Here is a 13,155-nt window from a genome sequence, read left to right as displayed (position 1 = left end):
TCTTATCCACACTACCTTACACCTTTAGAGGGACTGTCCCTGCTAGGTCTCTCTGAAGGTCTCTGTGGGTCTGCACCGTGCTAGGGCCAGGTGACAGGAAGCAGAGGGACGGAGACCCTGTGCCGCAGATGCTGAACAGAAAAATTCCCATCTGATTCTTGCAGGGGCAAGTCTGTCCTTTACTACCTGAGACATAGGAGACTCTGTACAATGGAAGTGAAGTCCAGAATGTTTTCACAGTTCAGCTTTTATTAAAACGCCGTGTACAGTGTGGGGAGCTGGAATGGGCTCCTGTGAAAATGATACGTTTGAGGGGATTTTCCCGCTCTTACCGTACTGATCACGTGGCAAGTGTTCTTTTACAAGGTATATGGTCCCTAACATCCATGCAGAAAATATCAGGTCAAGTGCTTTACTGTCCCAGTGTCCAGTCTGGTGACCCATATCAGAGGCAGGGCATTCGCAGAGATATTCTCATTCCGTGTCTTGAGTTTTCTTTCGAAGAAAGTATTTTACGAGTCATATACAAATTAAACAAGAAGTCCAACGAGGGCCCTTTATTACCACCAAGGGGGGAAGGGGTAACTTACAATCTTATAACCAAAGGCAAAAACAGCACAAGAACAGTTTATTCCTGCAGATGCCGCAGCCCTGTGCAATCCCGCCTCGGCTGCTGCTACAGCCAGAAGTCAGAGCCCCGCAGTGAAGGCTGCACGGGAACTCTAGGCTGGATTACCCACACAGAACAAGTCGCTCCTGCCCCCGTACGTTGGAAGTGCTGCTGGATTTTCTGCTTGCTCAGTGGATAACAGTGCAGCTGAACATGAGGGGCTTAAATAGCACGCTCGCGCGCACACACGCATGCATACACACACGTGCACACACACACACACACACACACACACACACACACACACACACACACACAACCTACAAAAGCACTCTGGTCTCCTTGCTTCAGCACATCAGAGCCTTGGGTGCTCTTGTCCAACTTACTGGGTTTGCTCAGCCTCCCAACGTGATCCAGCCCAGGTCACACAGGAAGAGGCATGGAGGCGATTTAAATGGCACCTGTCCCTGTCCCCAAAATAATAAATTAAGATTTAAAAAGAGAAACAAGGGTCCCGTGGCAGATAAATACACAAAACGGAACCTGGAGTGAAGACAGCTCAAGAAAGAGGGAAAAACTGAGGGAATGTCTGCTGGGCGCATTCTCCCCACAGGTCACCGCCGACTGACCCGGAAGTAATGGGAGCACAAGCTTCCCAAAGAGGCAGGACCCAGCCGCGGAGGCCCTGAATACTAGAAACCTCCAGAAGTGAGGAGACAGTGGAGAATGGGCAGTGCAGGGCCCAGGCCGCCTAGGTAGTGTGGGCCTGCGGGCCAGGCTGTAAGAGCCTCGCCACGTGGGCCAAGCAGCCCTGCAGAACGCAGACACACAAACACACAGAGATGAGAGGTGCAGGACGGTAAGTGTGGAGTCAAGCTTAACCTTAGTCCCTGGCTACTAAGAAAGGAAGCCGGTGATGGTGTCTTGGGATCCAGCAGTCTTCCCAGACCATTGAGGGCCTAGAGCTCAGAAGGGTTCTGGAGGTGGTGAGGAACAAAGTGAGGGCAGCTCCAGGCGCACACTGCTAGGGTGAGTGACACACAGAACAGCATTTCATTGTCGTGGATGATAGAAAGCGATTCAAATGTCCTGGAAAACTATCTATAAAAATATCTACATTGAAACTTTAGCCTGAAAGCTAAATTTTCAAAACTTCAATTTTACAAAAGAAAAAAAAAAGGCAACCTTTGAAAGGATCTGGCTCAGAGATATACAAACATTACACAACAGATATCAAAGGAGTACGGCTCAAAAAAAAATCAGCTGAGGGGATATCATCACAACTGGCTTGTCAGGAGACACAATCAAGAATTCTTATTGCATAGCAGAAAAAATGAGGTCACTTCATTTGCATAATACTGCCTCCTTTTCCTCTTTTAAGATGGAGATGCTGTTGGGTACTTAGAAGTAACTTTGGAGTTCAGAGGCTGACTTCCACAGTCCGAATCAGCATCCGAGTGGCGTCTAAGCTGCTTTAACCTTGGTCTAACCTTGGGTCTCAATTCCATTTTGTCACTGCAGTCAGATTTCAGATGTGCCCTCTTGGCAGGGCTGTATTCACTGCTCGGTCAGGTGAGGGAGGGGAATTTGCCCACCGTGTGCCTAGCACGGACTTGAAAGTGGGTCTGTGGTATCAGTCATGGGGAGACTTCTACCTGATGATGCATCAACGCTGGTCTCGGGGTGGGGGTATCTGTGGGCAGCTAGAGCAGGCTAGTACTTTTGGCGATGACATACCAGTGTTCTAGTCCCCACACGAAAGGACACACGGGTGTGAATGAGTGAAGCCCTCAACAGCTCTGCCTGCAGAACCGATGCTTCACGGGGAGGGAGGCACGAGGTGGGACCCACAGCAAAAGCTCCAGCAGAAACCGTGGCTGGCCAGCTTCCACGGAGAGAAGAGTACTCAAAGGAAGACTTATCGTGACCCCTAAATATAAAAGTCTGGGTTCTTGGCGGGAATGGGGGAGGGTGGGGTTACCTTTCACCTGAAATAGAGGGCCTGTGTGAAGAGCTCATTAGACTCTGATCCCCAACCTTATCCTCACGGCTCGCACTGAGGGAAGGGCCTGGGCGTGGAGTGCATTCCAACCGCTGGGCCAGGCTTCACGAGTGGCTCTCCCCACTCACAGCTGAGAACCAGAGCACCAGCTGAGAAGATGTTTGCCTCCATTGGGAGACATTTCTTCTGGGTCCCCCAAAGAAGGGTATGCTAGCTTCTTCCTAAGGCTGTGAGCTATCTAGATGTGGTAGTGCCTAACTTCTGCTTGACATTAGGAAGTAAGGTTTACCCTCATGGAAGGGCGCTCAGGAACTACTCAGTGGCTGTCTAGAGGAGGAGAAGCTTCCAAAGGCAGAGAGGACAGCGGGCACCAACCTCCTACAGAATGTGCTTTGAAGAACCTACTTGTGTCTGAACTCCAGAGTGAGAGTTCACAAAGTCCCTTGGTCTCCTCTGCACGGACTCTGATGTCTCCTGGGTATGAAACTGTTCTCCGGCCACAGAGTCTCCCTCCAAGGGCAACGATTCCAAGACAAGCAGTTCGTTAGTGTAAGAAGAGTTTAGGGTTGATGTTCATGGGTGTCGGGGGAAGTGTGTGTGTAGAGGCCAAAGGTCAACCTTTAACGTTGGTCTGCAGGATCCACAGTTTGTTTTGCGAGTCTCTCCCTGAGACCGGAGACTTGAGACTTTCTGGTTAGCCAGGGTTGACTGCTCCCACCCCCAAAAGCCTCAGAAATCTTCCAGTGTCTGCCTTCCTCGCTTTGAGATAGGAGGCATAAGCTGCTGTGCCTAAATTTTTTTTTTTATGTCAGTGCTTAGAGATCAAACTCATGCTCTTACAATGAGCACAGCCCAACCCTTGACGCGTCTGCTTCTGTGTGCATCCAAACACCACCCCAGGTGCTTGAAGTTACATTTTTAATAGTTTTCATCTGTGGCTGAGCAAAACTTTCCTGAGTTGCTTCCATTTTTAAAATACAAGCGTCTTTGAGGAGCATCTCCAGCCCAGGGCCCTTCCCCGAAGGGAAAGTAAAAAGGAGTGCTTCGGAGCCGGAGAGAGGATACAGACTCTGGACTAGAAGGAAGCATGAGAAAGGGAAGACAGGATACAAGCAGCCTTGACCATCCTCACAGAGTGCCGAGGGCCGGATCCAGCCAGCATGTTTCTTAGAATCCTTCATGTCCCTCGGAGTTATGCGGCCACTCCTGACCTAGGGACAAACCTACCTCTGGGTTTGGGGTGGCAGGGTGACCTTTTACTTATCCTCCACGTGAGAGCCGATACCGTGGATAAGTCGGCCCACATAACAGGCATGATAAATAAGGTGGGTGCCCTGAGAGCAATCAAAACAGGGTCCCTCCCTCTCTGAGGCTGCTGGGCCTGGGGACTGAATCCAGGCCGCTTTGGTTTCTCTGTCTGCTTCCTTGCTTGCTTTTTTTTTTTTTTAAGATTATTTATTTACTTACTTATTTACTTAATGTATATGAGTACGCTGTCGCCGTCCTCAGACACACCAGAAGAGGGCATCGGATCCCATTACGGATGGTTGTGAGCCCCCATGTGGTTGCTGGGATTTGAACTCGGGACCTCTGGGAGATCAGTCAGTGTTCCTAACCACTGAGCCATATTACCAGTCCCACCACTTTCTTCTTTTACTTGCTTGCCCGCTTGCTTTTCTTGTCTATTTCTCTCCAGTGTTTTTTTCCCTGGGGCTTGTCTGAAGAGTTTGTTTTTCCCTGCTGAGAAGACACAAAATCCTCCAAATCTGGAATTCATGGCATCGGGGAGTAGAGGCCAAAATGTGAAGGCAAAACCGTTCTCATCCGCCCCCTAGAGTGCAGTCGAGGAGGAGGCAGCGGCACAGGGAGAGGCCGCAGAGCAGCTTTGAGGACGCCCCTGCTCTTCCACGCAGCTGCAGAAGTCAAGTCATGGTCCCAGATACGGTTAGAATGCTGCTTTTGGCTAGTTCTGTCTGGACCTCCAGAAGACAGCATCTTTAGTAGTCTAGGGTCCCATTGGATGAGTCCAAAAAGATGTTTGTACAAGTTTTAGCATAGTAAAAAGATCAGTAGTAAAGAAATCCAGTAGACAATCACACAGGTCCAGCCCCGACTGAATGAAATGTTTTACACACACGCACACACGCACACACTCACGCGCACACACGTTCCCGAGTGTGAGCGCCCTAGGGTGCTGCTGGGGCTGTCAGGAACTCAACTGTTTAGGGCAGAATCCAAAGCACCTTGGAGCAGAAGGTGGGTCACCGGTGTCCACTAGGAGAGGGTTGAGGTTGGTCTGCCGAGACAATGAAGGTAGTTGTCGACCCATGGCAGAGCCTCCCAATCCATCTCATCACTTGTCGTGGTCCTGCTGCCACAGGCAGTGCCCTGCAGCTTCTTCCTCCACCTCCTGGCTGAGGGAGTTCAGGTCACAAGGATTTGTGAATCACAGCAACACCTAACACGAAAGGGAAAGTTACATTAGCCCCTCCTAAGTTATCCGGAGTCCCGAAGGAGTCCTAGGAAGCTGTAACACCCAAAGTCACGGGCGGTGGGAGCCCCAAGGGTCACGTGCTACCGCGGCCAGCAGTGGGCAGTTTCTGCGTGCAGGATCTCGACAGCGCATGTCTGCAGGCTCTTCCCATACCACCCCGCGAATTCCCACTTCCGCTACTGCTCCCTGTCCTAGAGCTGAGACCTTCAACCCGTGCTCAGTTCCCAGACACATGCTGTGTGTCACCGGTTAGGGAAACTTAACCACGCTGAGGTCCTGACTCGGTAAATCCGTGTATAACGCGAGTCTCAGTGTAATCCTCTATGTGAAGACGCCAGCTAGTGACAAACTCGGCCTCCTAGGCCTGCTGATCCAATCCAAGTGCTTGTGGCCCAGTCCTAGCCACTGAGAGACTGCAAGGCAACCCAAGCCTTGTGTGTTGTGATGACAACATGTCCACTTCTTCCTGGCCGGGACCAGGACCCTTCATCCTGGCAGAAATCATTACCAGCCAGGTTTCTGGAACCTGCTACTAAAATCCTATCTGAGAAAGTTCCCTCAAGTGAACATGTTTGCTGGAAATTTATTTTAGCATATTCCTACAGCTAGAAGATATTCTAACAGAAGATGAGATTAAGGGAACACACCCTAACGAGAGGGAGGGATCGGAGATATTTTGCTAAGACATCGGTTCCCTGCTAATTCCTGGCTAGAGGTGTGAGGAAAGGCAGACCCTGACTCAGGACCAGAAGGTACCATCTGGCCCTAGCAGTCCCTCTTGGACGGCAGATACCTCTCTCACTAATATTTTCCAAAAGCTGGCTCTTACAGTGTTTTCGGGTAGTGTTTTTATACAAGCGTTTTTACTAGAAAAGAAATGCGCTCTCGTTATGGAAAATTTGGAAAATTCAGAACAATTCAAGGGGAAAGTATTTTATCCCTTCATACAAACAGAACAGACCGTTAACTTTGCAATCCTTCCCAGCTTCTAATAATAACCAGAATGTGTTAGCCTGTGGTGACTCACACCAGGCAGGCACTCTACTACAAACTTTACACACAGTAAGTATCACGTTTCATTCTCCTGAAAGTCCTCAGAGGCTCAATCTAATTGTATCTCTACGGGTTGGACAACAGAGGTCCAGGCAGACTGAATGCCTTGTCTGGGGACCCAGGGCTAGTGGCAGATCTGGGACTTCAGTATCCATTCCCAGAACTGACAACTCTTCAAATTCCCTCTCCTCTAAAGACACCAGAGCAGTCAGCACACTAGGAACAGACAGCCTGAGTTCTCCTTCAACCCAACGGGTCAGGCATGAGCACTTCCTCAGGACCTTAAAACCAAGGGAGCTGGGGAGGACGAGTTCAGAGGAGTTGGGGGACGGGGAATTGTAAAATCAGAATGTACGGTACGAAAAGACTCTTATTTTTAATTTTTAAAAAGATAGAAAGGTACACCCCTGAATAAACACTCCATAGGATATTTAACTATTTCCCTGGTGTCAGACATTAATTATTACAATTTCCAGAGAAGGAGAGGGGATACTGTTACAAGCAATGCCCAGATTAGTAATGCAGGCATTAAATCTTTGCACATCAGACCCATTCCCTAGGTTTTGAGATAACACACTCACTCCGTCAGCTGGTTGGAGTACAAAACGCCTTGATTGTCTCCTTCCCGTCAGTTCCAGAGGGAGCGGACGGGCTTTTGGAATATTTAGCACATGTGTGAAATCCTAATGGGTCCAACTCAACCCACCACTTCTCATTAACGTGGAAGTGGAGCCCGAGGATCCCACCCACGTCTCATTAGCAAGGAGGTGGGGCCTGAGGATCCCACCCACGTCTCATTAGCAAGGAGGTGGGGCCTGTGAGGATCCCACCCACGTCTCATTAACGTGGAAGTGGAGCCCGAGGATCCCACCCACGTCTCATTAGCAAGGAGGTGGGGCCTGTGAGGATCCCACCCACGTCTCATTAGCAAGGAGGTGGGGCCTGTGAGGATCCCACCCACTTCTCATTAACGTGGAAGTGGAGCCCGAGGATCCCACCCACGTCTCATTAGCAAGGAGGTGGGGCCTGTGAGGATCCCACCCACTTCTCATTAGCAAGGAGGTGGGGCCTGTGAGGATCCCACCCACTTCTCATTAGCAAGGAGGTGGGGCCTGTGAGGATCCCACCCACTTCTCATTAACAAGGAGGTGGGGCCTGTGAGGATCCCACCCACTTCTCATTAGCAAGGAGGTGGGGCCCGAGGATCCCACCCACTTCTCATTAGCAAGGAGGTGGGGCCTGTGAGGATCCCACCCACATCTCATTAGCAAGGAGGTGGGGCCTGTGAGGATCCCACCCACATCTCATTAGCAAGGAGGTGGGGCCTGTGAGGATCCCACCCACGTCTCATTAGCAAGGAGGTGGGGCCTGTGAGGATCCCACCCACATCTCATTAGCAAGGAGGTGGGGCCTGTGAGGATCCCACCCACGTCTCATTATCAAGGAGGTGGGGCCTGAGGATCCCACCCACGTCTCATTAACAAGGAGGTGGGGCCTGAGGATCCCACCCACGTCTCATTAGCAAGGAGGTGGGGCCTGTGAGGATCCCACCCACTTCTCATTAGCAAGGAGGTGGGGCCTGTGAGGATCCCACCCACTTCTCATTAGCAAGGAGGTGGGGCCTGTGAGGATCCCACCCACGTCTCATTAGCAAGGAGGTGGGGCCTGTGAGGATCCCACCCACGTCTCATTAACAAGGAGGTGGGGCCTGAGGATCCCACCCACATCTCATTAGCAAGGAGGTGGGGCCTGTGAGGATCCCACCCACTTCTAATTATCAAGGAGGTGGGGCCTGTGAGGATCCCACCCACTTCTAATTATCAAGGAGGTGGGGCCTGTGAGGATGCCACCCACTTCTCATTAGCAAGGAGGTGGGGCCTGTGAGGATCCCACCCACTTCTCATTAACAAGGAGGTGGGGCCTGAGGATCCCACCCACGTCTCATTAGCAAGGAGGTGGGGCCTGTGAGGATCCCACTCACTTCTCATTATCAAGGAGGTGGGGCCTGTGAGGATGCCACCCACTTTTCATTAACAAGGAGGTGGGGCCAAAAGGTCCCACCCACTTATTAACAAGGAAGTGAAGCGCCCTCTGCCTCCCTCTGTGGCTTCAGAAAGAAAGGTACTGATTTTCCTGAGAACAGAATCAGGGTCAAAACACTTCCAATGTCTTACAGAAGGAAATAGAGGAGTGTGCAAATGCTTAGAGAAGGGGAAAGCAAAAGAAATGCATTGTGGGGCTGGGGAAGGGAACATGAGGTCCTCGCTTCGAGCGCGGACACAATCATCCCGTCCTGAAACCGAAGAAAGATGGAATGGCTGACCGGTTTCGTGGGAAATGGGTAGGAGGAGAAACGCAGGAGCCAAGACGTTTGTGACACCAGATCATAATTTTTTAAATAGTTGGGATAATGGAAGACACGTTGTGTGTGCTCGGTAAACAAACATTTAATCTGCTTGTATCTAAATGTAAGAAGCTAGGCTTGTATTTCTCCTCTTTAGAGGATTTCTTACCTCAGCAGCATCAACTCTTGAGCTGCACTCACCTTGGCACCACACCCTCTGCCAGTCTATCCATGACTGCCCAGTCTCTTAACTCAGCCCTGGGCAGGGACGTCATAAGGGGCGTGGCTTAGCTGAAAGTCAGACCTGTTCTTTGGTGCGTGCTTATTAGCAATGTAATGGTCTTTGGTGATTACCGACAGTCTCCAGAATTCAGCTGTGAGACGCGAGAGTGCAGTCCAACTTAGTCTGAGGGCTGCTGAGAAGATGAGAGGGAGTGTACGCACCCTACCTCACACACTGGCAGGGAGTTACAGTTGGAATAGGGAGAAGCCACTACAGGCGCGAGTGTGGAAAGTTTGGAGCCCAGTTGGCCTTGCTATTCTGGGAGGTGAAAGAAACCTTAGGAAGTGGAGAGAAGGAGTCACTGGAGGTGCCACTGAAAGGCACTTGAACCAGACCCACTCAGGTTTCTCTGCAGTTTGACTTCCAGGATCCATTCTCCCACAAGCTACCTGTACCGTCCTACATGCTGAGCCTCTCAGCCACCCAGAAACAAAGTAGCCGAGGGACAAAGGACTGAAATTCCTGAAACCATGACACAAAAGAAACCCTTCCTGACACGTGGGCACACGGGCGCAAACACACATACACATAGATGCACACATAGATACACATAACACACACACACACACACACACATATATATACCATACATAAACAAATTCATACACACGTGCATACACACACATACATACCATACATATAGACACACACACACACACACACACACACACACACACACACAGAGTTCCTCTCAGGAACTTGTCACAACAACATGAAAATAACATAAGAAGTACACAACCAGAGGCAGAGTGTGTATGTGATTACCCAGAATCCAACAGAGCCATCTCCCACAGACTGGCCCGACTGCCATCTTAAAGCACCCCGTTCACAACCTTATATAGGGTCTGGTGTTTCCACTGTGCAGACGGACCTATGCTCTCCCACCTATATGTGTGTCTCAGAGTGAACCAGGAGTGGCCAAGGCAATCACAGCTCAGGTCAGGAGGAAAGCCGAGGCTTCCTTCGGGGTCACGGATAGGCACACAGTGAGGACACGTGGCCCTGTGGCAATTACCTGATAACCTTGCAGGCGGCTTTAGGTTCCCAGCTAAGCAGGCTCCCATCCCTTCAGGCCCCTGAAGCTGAAACCCACTGACCTGCGTAGCTCCTCCCAGTGCTCATGTTGGTGGGCAGCAGCGTCCACTTGTCTGTGACTGGGTTATAGTACTCGACTGAAGCCAGATTGCACGATCCATCGTCCCCTCCGACCACGTACAGGAGCCCGTTCACTGCACAGACCCCTGGAGGAAAGTCAGAGACCAGACCCCGTGGGAAGCTGATCCCAGTGCCCCGGAAGTTCTTTCTTCCAGTTCCTGTTGCGTAACAGAGACGTCACTCTGGGCTCTGAGGGTCCCCCTTCCTAGAGAGGCTACTTTTCTCACTAGGGGGATTTCATTACTGAGCGGTCCTATAGATGTTCCCGCTGCCCCCTGGCCACCTCCACATGCTACTCCATCAAGGAGAGAACATCACAGGCCCAGGTCTCCCGTGGAAACATTTCCTGAGGAGCTTACACAGCTCCCCGAGCTAGGGAAGGCAAGATTCCAGGGTGCGCCTGCTTTCTGTGCCTGAGCTAAATGCTGTGTCCGCCCTATATGCTGCTTGCGGCTGTACCTCTAACCCCTCTCATAAGACTGGAGTCTGAATTCACACCCAGGACCCTGGACCCCTTGGGGTTCCTTTCCCATTCTTAACAGCATGAGTTGGTTTGAAGGCAAGGTCCCATAAAGCCAGAAGGAAGGGCAGGGAAATGTAACTTTGATTGAAGACCTTAAACTCTTGGTCCAGTAGATAGCTGTGGTTGGTCTTGTTTTTAACAGACTGAGGTTGATTGACGATGTTTTAAGTGGTAACCAGCCATGCTGATCAATATTCTCGGTACTGGAGAGAGCATAGCCTGCCTTCCTGCATGGCACCCGAAACACGGCTCCTTCTGCCTCAAGATTCTACTTTGGGCCTTTTCTTTTCTTATAGAAAGTAAAGAAACTTTCATACTTTTCTTTTTCTTTTTTTAAGAATTATTTTAAATATAGGAGAACACTGTGGCTGTCCTCAGACACACCAGAAGAGGGCATTGGATCACATTGCAGATGGGTGTGAGCCACCATGTGGTTGCTGGGAATTGAACTCAGGACCTCTGGAAGAACAACCAGTGCTCTTAACCGCTGAGCCATCTCTCCAGCTCACTTTCAATGTGTACTCTGACTTAACTCTAAGGATCAGTTATAATAATGGCAGTATTACAGGCACTGTAGAAAAGATGTCTTAGGTGTTCGGTAATGAACTCAGCAAACTATGCTATAGCCATGTTAAGTGAGAAAAAATATAGACACATGTAATTAGGCCTTGGTGAGGATCTAACAGATGGGAAGCAGGTTTTACAATATTGCCACAGTAGCATCATTTGTTATTAAATAAATAGCATCTATACGAATGTGTGCACAAGTCCACGTTTCCTGCTTAATTCATAGACTGCAGGCTTAACTGCCTTACAGGTCCCGTAACTCCTTGTTCATGTGGCTCAAGGCCAAATGCCAACGGGTATCACAGCAGGCCCAGGCAGTGAGCCAGTTACAGAAGCCCCTGTTTACACTTCTAGCAAGTCAGCCGTGGTGAGTTTAGCAAACAGGTAATAGGAGAAATAAAGGAGATAAGTCTGCCTTGGAGGCACCTGTTACAGCAATCCAGCCTGGGGCGGCGGGCAAAGCCAGCCCACCCTTTCCCAGAGCAAAGAAGCAAGACACAGCAGCGTCAGAAAAGGAAACACGGCTTGGCAGGCCTATCGCTGCTTCACACACGAGACCCTGCTGGGTACCCCGGGACAGGAAATAAAAGGCAATAAAAGAAGAGATAACACCTGAGGATCAGGTGAGGTCTGGCTCTCCTTCTGGGAAGGAACTTGGACGATGCGCAAGTTTGAGGACCTTTCAGCCAGACACTGGCAGAGAAAACACAGTACAGTACCACTGTGTGGCTTGGGCCCACACAGCCCTGTTCATGGCCTCCAGCAGAGCCGTCACGGGAAGCGCCGGTGAACCACCAGAGAGGAGGGACTGTGCTCAGTCTCAGCTGGGGACCTTGAGGCCACCATTTTGGATTCCAGGTTCTCCCTCACCCTAACTCAGAGTCTATGGGACAGACAAACGGCCACTCTTAGGTTCAGAACACAGGCTCAAGCTACATACTCTGGCGATCCTGCCCCTCTCTTCCTGTCCCTCAGAGCAGGAGGGAAGAACTGTGACCCCGCAGGAGGGAAGAACTGTGACCCCGCAGGAGGAACCGGGAGGGCGGTCACGTTACCTGCGTTCCGCCGGCACATGTTCATGTCTGCCACCTGCTTCCACGTGTTTGTCCCAGGATCGTAAACTTCCACACTCTTCCTCACCAAGGGTCCGTCGTGTCCCCCCGTGGCATACAGCTGTCCACTGAGCACCCCGACCCCTGAAAGGCAGAGCAGTGTCCCAGACTCAGGCTCACTACAAGAACCAGAATCCAAGAGGCCGCATACACAACTCTGGATAGCTATGGCCAGCAGGGTGACTTGGGGAGCAAGTTCTGTCTCCCTGGGCCCCAATGCCCTAATCTGTAAAACCAATGTAGGGGTACCCCGCCTGGCTCCCCATAAGACAGGCAGCCTGCAAGCAATGAGGTGAAAAACCAAGGTAACCCCGTTTCTGCTTTTAAAATGTAAATATATATGTGTGTATATTTTCCTCAGAATCTTATTATTCAGGTTTGTATCTGTTGAGACAAGGCCAGGTGCTGTGGTCATTGATGGGGAGACACCCTGCCCGCCAGCCTGTTCCTTCAGCCCCTCTTCTCCTTGATGGCAGCCAGCATCAGACCTGACCTGGGGGAGGAGCCCAGCAGTTCTTTGCTGCAATGAGATACAGGTCATTCAGGAAGAGAGAGGGCCAGTGAGGACCGCTTGCCTGGCAGCTGGGACACCTGGACCTGCTTTTCCAACATCCCCCTCTGGGTGGCTCTTTCCCTCCCACATTCATGGAGAAAGAGAATTGGAATGTGCCTGTGATTCCACGGACTGTTGCCTTCTGTGGACCGGCTGTATCCTTTCTGCTGGGTACTTTCTGGGGAAATAAAACCTTAGTCCCAGAGACACCGGTCAGAAGCCCAAAGGGGTGTCTCGGTGAATTCCATGTGCAGCCAGGCCGTGGGTCTGGTGGCTGGATCTGGAGACTACAGGCTTCATGAGGTCAGGAACTGCTTATGTCATGCCCTGGTCTGTTTCCCTGAGGCCGCTGGTGATAGGCTCCTGCAGATACTGTCTAAATGACAGGGTGTAATGCATCATCCCTGCCAGAAGTCATAGCAGGTGGCCTGTGGTTCCTAGCAGTTGCCCTAAACTAGC

The 13,155-nt window shown here is 50.9% G+C and overlaps 1 protein-coding gene across 2 annotated transcripts in view; it reads right to left on the bottom strand.

Annotated features, from left to right (window-relative positions):
* Positions 1-229: 229 nt before the first annotated feature.
* Klhl3 (kelch-like family member 3) overlaps positions 230-13,155 on the bottom strand; it is a 120,585-nt gene continuing 107,659 nt past the window's right edge. For both annotated transcript variants that reach the window (XM_087591298.1, NM_001419643.1), the window contains 3 exon segments: positions 12,087-12,227; positions 9,884-10,027; positions 230-5,070 (listed from right to left, as the gene is read on the bottom strand). In XM_087591298.1, the coding sequence (XP_087447424.1) occupies positions 5,042-5,070; positions 9,884-10,027; positions 12,087-12,227 (314 nt within the window). In that variant the 3' untranslated portion in view covers positions 230-5,041.

Source organism: Rattus norvegicus, chromosome 17, assembly GCF_021556685.1.
Source record: "Rattus norvegicus strain SHRSP/BbbUtx chromosome 17, alternate assembly SHRSP_T2T, whole genome shotgun sequence".
NCBI lineage: Eukaryota > Metazoa > Chordata > Mammalia > Rodentia > Muridae > Rattus > Rattus norvegicus.
The sequence above is the reverse complement of the archived record's forward strand: the minus strand, read 5'-3'. Positions and strand labels throughout refer to the sequence as shown.